Source organism: Neodiprion fabricii, chromosome 2 (genome assembly GCF_021155785.1).
Source record: "Neodiprion fabricii isolate iyNeoFabr1 chromosome 2, iyNeoFabr1.1, whole genome shotgun sequence".
Classification (NCBI taxonomy): domain Eukaryota; kingdom Metazoa; phylum Arthropoda; class Insecta; order Hymenoptera; family Diprionidae; genus Neodiprion; species Neodiprion fabricii.
The window spans coordinates 23,878,599-23,890,894 of record NC_060240.1 but is presented as its reverse complement, the minus strand read 5'-3'; the positions used below and the strand labels follow the sequence as shown (position 1 = coordinate 23,890,894).

Below are 12,296 nucleotides of genomic sequence, written 5' to 3'. Positions count from 1 at the left end.
AGCGTGCAGCCTGGTAAGAGACTTTCTAGACTGTCAAACCAAATTTACTTGATTACATAAGCATAAACTTGGGATTCAGAAGACTACTAGTTCTACGTCTTGCCTCGTCGAGAGCTCTGCAATTCATCAAACTAATTTGAACTAGTCTAATAATTTATTACAGTTTACTAATTTGTATATTTTGACTTAGTTAAGATTTTGGAACACGCGAAGATTATTTCCATCCATTATACTATACACATTGAATCAGTGTGTAAAAAAGCTTACTTGCAAGAGTTTCAAGCTACTCAAATTTCTTAATTATTCAAATATTCATCATGTAGTATTGATAATAACACCAAATTAAGTTTTCGATTAAAGTTTATCCATCAAAACTTCAAGTAAATCTTGTTATTAAATCAGGCACTATGAAATAAAAAATTTTGAATAAGAAACATCACATCGCACAATACTTGATAGTAGAAAGCTAATCAACATCAAACGTAAGAATAATCTTTCATCTTGTGAACTGGTACTTCGAGGTGACTAACATTTAACTGAATGAAATTCAACATACGTGAAGATTTGTTTTTGCATCTGTATTAAGTACTATAATTTTACAGAAAGACTTAATTTTAAATTCTGAAAACTTGAAAATTTAAAACCTTGGTAATGGGAAATCTGCCGGGGGCGTGGCTTCTCCTTGCGGCAGAAGCAGTAACTATTCTAAAACGCATTTTTAAATCAGCTTTTGTGTTCTTATGTGAAAGCGTGTATTTATTTACAGTTATTAAACTCGAATTTTCAAAAAAAATTCAATAAAATATGAAAATTTCAATACAAGAAATTTGTGAGTTTGCAAATACTCAGCCTAGTCATAAAAATTTTATTGGTGGTGAAGATATACTTGATGCGGGACATCTAATGAAATGTGGCCTACAGCAATCAGATACTAGTTGTGATAATGAGTATAAAATAATTGCATTCTGTCTCCAAACTTCTCGTTTAAAAGATCCACCGCATGAAATTGTGGGTGCAATATCGCAACATTGGCTGCAATGAAAAATAAAATTTAATGTTCGTTGTTTTTTATTTTTTCTGACAAATATTACACTACAAAAAATTTCATTTCATATTGATGATAAACAAATAATTATGAAATGAAATTCTATAGGTAATTACTTACATGTTGGTATGAAGTCATTTTTGGTGAAATGTAATGAAAACACTTTTTTTGACTGTGTAACCTCATTCCCAATTTTCATTACTACAAAATTAGAATTTGCCGAAGGAAAAGTGTAAAATCGAACTGTATTGTTCTTACTAGACTTGCTATTACACCCATACACGCAGCAGAAAGTTTTATTTTTATTTTCTCGTGGTGGAAACTCCATGATTAAATTTTTTGATCAAATATTGAAATTTAAGATCTTTTTAAGTAATAACTAAGCTTATAGATAATAATTGATTACTTAATATTTAAAAAAAAGTTTAACACTTTTAAACTACATTTCTCACATATTATATTTGGTATCAGCAGTTTAAACTTGACTTGCATAGAGTAGTTTATATTTGATCCGTCAGGTAGCGTATCTGAGTGGATGATTTCCCAAAAGCGATATTACAAAACAACCTTTGATGCACCATAAAGTTGTACGAAGAATTCTGTGGACAAATTCTACCATCATGGTCTAAGGGACCACTAGCCTGGAAATTACCAACGATACCAGGGTTAGTAACAATCAAGTTGTCTCGAAAAAGTAACTTTCAATCCAGTCAAAAGTGCCTGATCAGAATTAATTATTGCATAGTAATTAAACGAGAAGTACTATCACACTCTTATTCACCTCATCAGATATAGACTTAGAAGAAAGATATAGCTTTCAATTAGATCGCTGCATTTGGAATTTCTTTGTTTCTTGAAAGTGATGAAAAATCTTGTAGTTCGGGATGTATCCGCAAGCGATACCAGCGCCTGGCTACGAATAGCAGAGATGAGTAGGGAAGTGGTGGTGGTAAATTATGAAACAAATTATGGGCCTATATCTATAGCTGTTCCACTTCCACTGCTCCGTTGTCTCCCACCATGACGCCGATTGATAAGAGAGAGCAGTACTCTCTGTATATCTCTGTCCTCTATATGTAATTGTCTGTGCTTCTTATAGGAGCGCACAGTCTATCTTTATGGCCGTGTTCGTAAATTGACTGTCAGTACTAAAAATTCCCTAGGACAGAGACAGAGCTGTCCATGAACTCGGCAGCGCAAAAGAGATAAAAGATTGCTGACAGTACTGTCAGTCAATTTTCGAACACGGCCTACAAGTCTACGACACTGGCATAGACATATAAGAATAGACCGCGCGAGCTCGAAAGTAGCCCGTTAGTGAATGCGATAGCGGGACAGAAAGAGTAAGCTGCATATGGGCCCATCCTGCTATCTTTGTCTAATCGCACGCATGCGCGCTTAGCATTCTCTCGTAGTGTAGTATACTGGCATACACGACTCGCGTGTCCCGCGCATGCGCGATTAAACAAGGTTAGAGGTGGGCCTATATGCAGCTTTCTTATTCTACCGCGTTATCGCCTTCTCAGCCCGCTCACGCGGTCTATTCTTGTGAGTCTATGGACACTGCCGCGCAGTCTATCTCTATAAATCTATGGTTTCGGAACGCACCCGCTATGGGTGCATACATACGTGAACATACACACACACGTCCATACATACATGGCGTGCATGGCTGAGGTCGCCTTAGGTATTCGCGGCTTGGTATGGCTTAGTACGTATTGTACATATCTACCGGAACAGGGATATAAACAGGAAGAAAAGTAGCAGTTTCTTGTGCGAATGAAGATCCGATTCAACCATGGCCATGAATGGGAATTTTTTCAAACTTTGTAACGTAATGGGACCTTATAGGAATCTTTTGTCATCAAGGTATTCATCATATACTATAAATAATTTTCATAACCTTCAAACCGCTGGTATAGTCAGAAATGGAAATAAGAAGTAAGCTATACGATTGATGTTGCTTTTCTAAGGTGCGTGGCGATTGGCTGATTTTTATTCTTATCTCGTCGTTCGTCTCATTGTGCCAGGGTCTTTACTTTTGCCAAGTTATAAAATGATACAATCATAACCATTATCGTAGTCAACACTTCATGTATCACACACCTATTCCTTCTGTTATTGGGTAGATTATTATTTTCATAATTAAACCATTTTTTTTCCATGATACTCCTGTTTAGAAAATTCATTCGCAAAATAATGCTTAGCCAACGTCATCAATTTCAATAAACATTTTCATTAGCTGCAACACTGCATCGCATAGCATCATACGGAGAATCTACTCTGATTCTTTCAAACACATATTCGCACAGTAACTGGTTGAAGAGCGATTGTACACAAGTCACACATAAATCATGCTACAATGTCGCCTACCCTAATCAAGTCGAGATTAATATGTATTTTGAAACACTCTGAGGGCTACAGATATGGACAGTGAATTTCTTACCTCATTGAGAATGACCAAGAATAATCGATTATTTTTCCCAACTAATTGAGTATAATTGATTATTGCTTAAATTCGATTATTTTTTCTCACAATCGGTTTTTGTTTTTCTCCCTGTGAACGACACAATGCAATATTAATTTATGTAGTTAAAGTATGAATTATTGTCATTGTCTTATTTACTAAGTACCTTCGTGGTATAGTACGTGAAAGGTAAAGGAATATTCAAAAGTTTTTTTACACCTGAAATTGAAAAATATTTGGAATGAAAGTGTAAATTATCAAAAAACTTTTCCGCTGTCATGATCGGCGTTCCGCACATGTTTTCCCCATCTTCTTCGACCACCTCTTGTCTGTACCTGCTAACTTTTCAACATTCCTTATAGTAACGTTATAGTCTCTATCCTATTCTATTTTCATCCAGCTTTAAGCCACTAGTTATCTCCCTTACTCCACTAATCCCCACTAATCTAGATTTTCGTACCTTTCGTGCACTCGTACTCTGTGCCTCGAGTCTCTGTTAATCCACCATTCATCAAGTACACTTCAATTCCAACCTTCGTCAAATCAACTTCTAGTCCAATGTCCGATAAATACACTTCTATTTTACTTCTATTTGTTTATTATTTTATTCTACTCTCAATGGTTTTAAGAATAGCAAACCAATTAATTAAATTCTCATTAACAGATTTTGTCATTATTATTTGCAGCTAATCTGTCTGTTGTATTTAGCAACAAATAATAAAATAAATGTAATTTGAAGTCGAGACTAATTGCACAGGCACAGAACTCAAGTGAAATTACGATACCCAGGAAAATAATATTTTGAGGGTTCTCTAGATGTTAAAATATGCAAATTTATTGAAAACTCAACTTTTTATGTACGCGGTGCATATCATAACTGTCTCGCTTTCCTGAAAACATAGAATCAGGAAGTTGAAAGAGATCTGGTTGTAGAACCCTTGGTTTACTGTTTTAAGATTAATTTTAAATTGGCAGTAGATTAATTAATATAGCATAAATCAATTCAAACCTTGCGATCCTTTAGCAAATTTATGCGAGCACCAGAGTATTTCACTTCAGGGCAAATAGTGAAGTGTATTTCAACCAATTTAAATGCTTGTTCCCACAGCCTGTGTCTGACAATTAGCGGAAATTATTTTATACGTAATTAATATCTGTAAGTTACATAATTCCTATACAGATAAGGCAGAAATTAATGACGTTTGCATAATGAATTGTCGAACTAAAATTCATTACTTTGCCGTTTTACAATAGCTTTGAAGGTGTTGAGTTTGCAAAATGTGCTTACTTTCAGCTGGGTGTGGTTCACGAAATCTTAGACAATCCTGAGGTTGTGCAATCATTAGTTTTAGCAAATCTCTATATAGTTTTAGTTTCTAATATCATTATAATAATGCACTTTTAGGGAAACTTGGAATTTTGCAAAATTGGATTGCCTGAAATTCAGTAAATTTTGATACAGTATTGGCATACTCATCGTGCAAACACTACTTTTTCAAAGTTATTCTGGAGTAGAAAAATAGCCATACTGTGTTTATCGTTTCATTACTTTGACGTTATTAACTTCGATTTCATTCGTTCTTCATTCTGTCATTTTATCAAGTACATTTTTGTACCTAAATATCCCCAATACTTGAATCGTAGTGTTGGATCAATCCATTGCGTTTGTTGATTACCCTAGGATTACCAAAGTATAAGCGGGGACTAACTACTCATTAATAAAACTGGCATGACTGCAGTTGTCAATCTACTCTCCGTTATTCTTCCAGATTCATTTTGCCCAGCTATCAGCCAGTAGCAACGTTGAAGCACTCTTTAGAAGAGCGACTAGGATTATCACCGAAACCAAAACGTCCATTATCTGTATATTTCACTTTCATGCAACAACTGCGGCCTATGTTGAGGCAAAAGTATCCCGATCTCAAATCGCCGGAAATAGTAGCAATGATTGCAAAAGAATACAAAAAAATGGATCCTAGTCAAAAATCAAAATTGGAAGAAGAACGTAAAAACCTTTATAAGGAATACAGCAAAGCAATGATAAATTACGAAAATTCGATCACAGATGAACAGAAGGAACTGATTAAAAAAGCTAAACGCGATGAAGCGGAGAAAAAGCTCAAACGAATGGAAAGAAAATCACGATCACAGGTACAATTCATAGTTAAGATGATTGACAACTTGACAAAGACAACTTGATTAGACCCGAAATCTACCATTTACTATCCAGACTCTGTGCAATTTACCAATCTCAAATCCTCACCACAGAATTAAATGAAATATTTTTTGACATAGTCATGTATTTTTCTTTGCCTTGTCGCGATCGACAAGCCTAATAGCCGCGATCAACCGGGTGGCCATCCCTACCATAATCGGTGTTTACCGACCAAGTGAAATGTCATTGATTTCAATTGTTATCAACGTCTATGCATCACAGATATGCAAATATTACAGCTAGCACAATACGATATGCAGTGCCAAATAAAATATTTGAAAACTTTCTCTTTTCATGCAAAAATACCGCATTATTGCTACATAAAAAAAAAAAAATTTCTGTATTTACGTGTGGCAATGTCTATAAAATTCCACTAGCTGCAAATTTTTTGGATCAATGACACTTAAACTCTTATAATTTCCAAGATTAATGCCATTCAATGTCGTCAGTAACGACTAACTATAGCACTGTAAAGTCTAAGTAACTCTAAGTAACTCTTAAGTAACTCTACCATCGGTTTTTGTTCAAAAGGATTTATTATGTAAGTCGTAAATAATAATACGATGTAAAATGAATTTAGGGAAGCCACGGAGAAAAATATTTATACGATTTCAATTATCAGAAATAACTGCATAGTGATTTGACTCTGGTCGTCAAAGTTATGGAAGATGTGGTAATACGATACTATTAACGTCATTGACTATTAATCGATTCGCACCGCTTTAGTTAAGAAAGTTAGGCTGTGTAACTATGTTGTCAAAAACGCCTAGTCTTCGTGAACGCACATTCTTGGTTATTTTCAACTTTTTATTCGCTAATTTCTTTTCGAAAGAATCGCTAACCTCAAGTTCTTATACGACATATAAAGAGTATATATAATTTAGTTCCAAAATAGAACCGTCTCTGAGATTTTTATCAAATTGTGTAACCTACAATATTGTCTATGGCACACCGAATGACATTTGTGTTCTATTTTAACTCAGGTTGCACTTGCATTTTTAACACGAATGTTCTCTTAAATAATCATTTGCAAAAAAAAAATAGTCTCATCTAATAATACCCCTCACCATTTTATTTGACATTCAAAGGTTCAGAATTTTTGTATCACGTAAAATGGTAACGGACCTGATCAATTTTTTAAAAGGATTGTGAGTTTATTATCCAAATTTTCCCCAATACAATTTCTCTTCACAATCGACTGAAACATGTCCTGAAGTCTAGCAGCATAAATGACAAATCTCTTCTATATTTTGTAAAAACAAATTGTCATTTCAGTCAAAGCATGTATAGAGATAAACACATGTAAAACCTTTTTTGTGAACTTTCTGAAAGTAATTTTTTCTTGTTTCCGAAACAAATCAACCTTAATTTTAATGAAGAAATCGAAAGTCATGAAGACTTATTGGGCCGTGAAGTTCATGATGTTCAGTTTTGCTAAATCATTGACCAATGCTGTTCGATTTACCCTGTATATACCACAAAACGAAAAAGTCCACCTCATTTATCAACACTATATTCTTTTCTTCTTCTGATACTTCTGATTAATATCATGGTAATGTTTTATTCGGGGTCATAAGACAGCCAGAAGAAATAAAGTCTTATTTTACATTTCGGCCCTTTGAGGAGGGCCCTCCTCAGAAGTGTAATATTTTTTTTACTTACAATCAAATTTAATTTTATACATTATAATGTAAATCGCGATGAATAACTACAAAATCAATTCAACTGTACTGACATTAGACATACGCAAAACCAAGAATAAAAATAAAAAAAATAATAACACGCTTTTCGAAAACAAATCATGTCCGGGAGAGAAAAGCCAGGTAGTCAACTACAGTGACAACAAATTATGTTAGATTTATGGGTCTTGTCAACTAACAACCAATGACTAGAAAGGCAACAGTTTTTTTGTTTGCAACTTCTTTACTGGAAGATTAGAAGACAATCACTTTTGTACACATAATCTCAAAGAAGTCATTGTTGAATATACCATGGATGTTACGTATCGAAACATTTCTGAAAGAAGTCAGATCTTGCAAGCGTTCAATGTGACATGGAATGTGTTAATTGTTAAGACTGCAAATGTTTCTGTTTAGTCAAATATCACTTTATTCTTATTCTATACATTTTTTCAGCAATTAAAAAGTTTGGGAATCCCAACAAGACCACCATCGGCCTATAGTTTATTTGCTCGTGCAGCAGCTGAAAAAAGAGGATCTATGAAGATTAGGGTAAGATCATATAAGTTTTCTAATGCATATTTTCTAATTGCTTCTCTAGTTTGAAAAATTATTAATCATAATTCTTGAAGAAATATTTAATCTTATTGAATCAATACTGAAATATCAAAGTTGTTAAAAAAAAAAAAAAAAAAAACCATCCAACCTCAACTTTGTCCTAGAAAAGTCCTGAAATAGTTTGATTCATGCTGGAAAATTTGACATGATACAGTTTCGATTGAAAACTGCAATATTTCATCCGTAATACGCGACCTTCTTATGGAAAATATAATTCATCAGGCCTCCAAAGTGTGTACATAATACCTACACATGTGTAAATTTCTTTTTTCAACACCTTACCAACTCACCTTATTCTTAAAAACTCAAAGGAAGACGAAATTAAGATCCTAGAAATTTTCAACTACTAGTCCTAGAAACTTCTAGAATACTCCTGGAATTTGAAGTCTCGATTGCAGTAGACACCCTGGTGGGTAGAAAAATATTATACAATCGAGTTAATATCAAAGAACCATTTGTTTGATCTATTTTATGTAATATTATACAGTATGAAAAAAGACACTGTTTTTTGTTGTTTAAAATTCAAGATGAAAATATTGTTCCAAACGACGTACAAAGAATGCTATCCAATTTTGAGGTCTTAATATTTATATTTATAGGTGCATCATTGCGCTGTTCCATTTCCCATTTCAATAACACGGGAAATTTTTTTGTTTAACTCTGACATTTTATAACTCCACAACACATTAATTTACTGGCAAGACCAGAACAAATTTTTGTAGGGAATTGAACGCTCTACAAAAAAAGTCAGTAATCATTTTATGATAAATCTACTTTTTCAAAAGTTATTTATGGTCAAAGTTCAACAAAGAATCTCAAATAACTTTTACTGTTCTATTTAAAAAAAAAAAAACCAATTCCATTTACGGATAATCTGACACTCTCATCATCTTTCCCCCTTAGATCCTTACAACTGTTGTAAGGTTTTGTGACTTTACCTCACACTTTAGGTTTTCGTGATATTTGACTGAATTGATTGAAATGATACACCCTGTATATACAACTCAATGTCTCTCTGCCTGCCTGTCTGTCCATACGTTACCATATAACTCCAGAACTACTGAACCGATTACGAATCTTTTTTTCTATGGATAGCTACATCTCTCCAGATTTTTAGCTATATTTCGTTACAGCCAGATCAATAGTTATCCGAACGCTGACTAAACTTTTGTGGATATTAGAAAGTTATGCTCAAGAGTTTTCAACGTCTCGATGAGCTCTATAAAAGCATATGGCTATGTCTAATAGTTTTGCGACAAGAAGTATTTGAAAATATTAGCAGGTGGAGCTGCATCGAGCTGCTAATCTTGAATAAAATTGTTAATAAACAGCAATATCATAAAATTGATACAGTCGCAATGTATGTATTTGATAAAAATGCAAAAAAAAAATTTACCTTTTTCCTGCTGACGAAATTAATAATATAGTTCGAAGAAAATTTTCTACAATTTTTAAATGTTTCGAAAACTCCGTGGATATTGAAATTTGCAACTTTATTCAATACAATCTCAGTAAACAAAAAAAGATCAAACCGTATCAAACAGATATGTTTTGATGTCCTACAATCCGAAATTCTCAAGAAAATGTATTAAATGATTCAAAAATCAAATGAGAGTGATTCACGAAGATATTCGGAATAGTTCGTCACGCATTGAACAAGATTAAAAAAAGAAGATCTAAGAGTAAACGATATTATAAAAGTGCTATTGCCATTCACAGATTCGTATGAATTCAAAACGTTGCAGTATGCAAACAGAAACGAATGAATTGAATTGTTTGAGATGTGTTAAATTTCATTCGAGGTTCATTTGAATGTGTACAAAAGAATCATTTAGAAATGGAAAGAAACGAAATTGTGTATTACAGAGTGGATCAAATTGAAATTGCGTTACAATTCGACCATGAATAAATGGAAAGAAACCAAATCAGTAGACATATGTACATTCGAAGCATTTTAATGAATAATTCGAATTGATCTTTACACCATGCAATCCCCTTGTAAAATTCGAATTGGTAGACATCAAAATGCAATTTTTTATAGGACGTAGCATAGGACGGAGATTGAGTTTTGACATTGAATTTTATCTCCATGTGAATTACTATTTTTTTTCTCAGGACTGGCAGACAAATATGTTGCAAAAGTGGAAGGCTTTGTCTGATGAAGAAAGGCAGGTATATGAAACTGAAGCAGCTAAATCTATGAAAGAGTTTAAGGAAAGTATGAGATTATGGAAAGAGAGAATGAAAGAGAGGGGTGAAGATGAATCATTGTCACTTGCGAAGAAGCTCGGTTCAGGTAAAACAGGATCGAAGCATTGTTCAGAATAGCATGATGCGTGTCTCACCCGATCACACGACTTTGTCAGTAAGGTCAATGGCATGTATTCTGGGCCAAAATCGGAAATAACACCCCAGGGCTGGGACACGAGCCTGCATAATAGTATAGAGCAGAGTGAGAGCTTGGCGAATGATTCATGTATTGAAAAGAAAAATGTAGTGAAGAATTTTAACAGTGTAAGTAATAGCACGCACGGCGATGAAGCTACGAAAACAACATTTTTATCGTGCACACAAACCGACATGGAACAGAAAACATTGATACAAAGTGACAATTTCTCACAAAGTGCCACAACAAGTCATAAAAAGTGCATTGATGTGGAAATCACGGAAGATGAAACTCAGAAGAAAACAATACCGCAGCAGCAAACTTTATTGGAAGAATTAAAAACTGATGGAAAATCAATTCATCCTCAGGGAGGAAGTGAAAATGAGCCTAGTACAAATGATATTCAACTCAAACCTATCGATCCAGATCATACTTCACATCAAATAAATGCCCGTCATACGTTAGAAGCCCTTAAGTCTAAGCTCACCAGTTTGATGAACAAACTCACGAGTAAGTTACACAGAGAGTATATTTATTTTGGTGCTATTGCTGTCGCCACATCAATTCTATGTTTCTATAATCTTATGTATCAGCCTTAGTTAACTTTACCTCACGTCAGGTTTGCCTGAATGTACATACATATATATTTTCGTAGTTCCTTCTTATTTTAACACCAATTTTATTATTTTGATTAGTGATACCTTGTAACAGTTGCAACAAAGGTAATCGCTATTATCACGTGGTATTAGGTATGTAGAATGTCACAAACTAAGCAATTTGTTAAGTACTATTTTATATGACATTTTCACACGCACTTGAATTAATAGCTCAGGTAAGAGAAAATAGTGAATTACATATTTTCGAACTGACATTACAGATTCAAATTTATCTCATGATGTAAGTTACGAAAACGGAAACATCGGAATCAGATAGGCTACTCCGTCAGAAACACGAATTCATTTGGTGATAATAAATGGAAATAAAATTATACGTATCGAAAAGTGCCAAAAAATGACAGTATTAAACGTTTTATCAAGACCCAATTAACTTTTTTCTTAGAGAACTCAGAAAATTGAAACAAAGCAACTGTCCAAAATTAGAAACAGACATTCCTTGGTGAAAAGTATTTTCCGAAACTTTCAGAAACTCCTGCGAATATACTTAATTTTTAAATTCCTGATAGTTTTTCAGTTTCTCTTAGAAATTTTGCGACATAATCTATGGAAAACAAAATTTAATACCGGCAGGTTTATGGAAAGACCTTAATATTATTTTGCAAATTTCTCATTTCTCTCAGAAAATCATCCCAGATTTCCATAACGCGGTACCCCATAAATTATGCAGGAACATTGGAACTTAGAATTGTGATGCAAAATGAAGTTCTGACAATATTAAAATTGGTCCGATTTTAAGTTCTAATTCGACTTGGTAGGATATCGTCATGTTACAGGATAGAGGGGGGTTGGTTCGACAAGCGGTTGTCAAACCACCTCTATACCCACCCAAAATGTTATTTGGGTAAAGTCAGGTCCGGTTTCGTCGCTATCCTTGATCCGGGAATATTGGTAGGTGTGATAATAAGGTGGAGAAGGTATATAATTGTTTGTATACATGCTTTATCAGAACTGGGAAGAAGTGTAATTATGTAATTAGGTGAAGCGGATTGGGAATAGATGAAATGAATATTTAGAGAGGTTCTTGGCGTTGGTTATGTGAATTGAAGTGTATATGGCGATATAATTCCTACAGTAGAAACGTACCTATCTCCATTCCATCAGAATTGTTCCAATAGTCATCACATTTGACCCAACATTTTGAAATAAAAAATATATACACCACATATCGCGTCGGTAATCAAACATAGACGAAGTTAGCAACCGAACGCC

General features: G+C 34.0%; 1 protein-coding gene across 5 annotated transcripts in view; it reads left to right on the top strand.

Annotated features, from left to right (window-relative positions):
* Positions 1–2,625: 2,625 nt before the first annotated feature.
* LOC124176816 (transcription factor A, mitochondrial) overlaps positions 2,626–12,296 on the top strand; it is a 38,592-nt gene continuing 28,921 nt past the window's right edge. For 2 of the 5 annotated variants that reach the window (XR_006869474.1, XR_006869473.1), the window contains exons 1-4: positions 2,632–2,914; positions 5,282–5,663; positions 7,863–7,958; positions 10,140–10,920. Coding sequence is in view for 1 of the 5 variants with exons in the window: in XM_046558544.1 (XP_046414500.1) it covers positions 2,844–2,914; positions 5,282–5,663; positions 7,863–7,958; positions 10,140–10,352 (762 nt within the window). In the remaining 4 variants the exon portion in view is untranslated. Of the gene's footprint in view, positions 2,915–5,281; positions 5,664–7,862; positions 7,959–8,335; positions 8,434–10,139; positions 11,399–12,296 lie in introns of those variants that run through there. The other 3 variants (XR_006869475.1, XR_006869472.1, XM_046558544.1) reach the window with 3 other exon arrangements.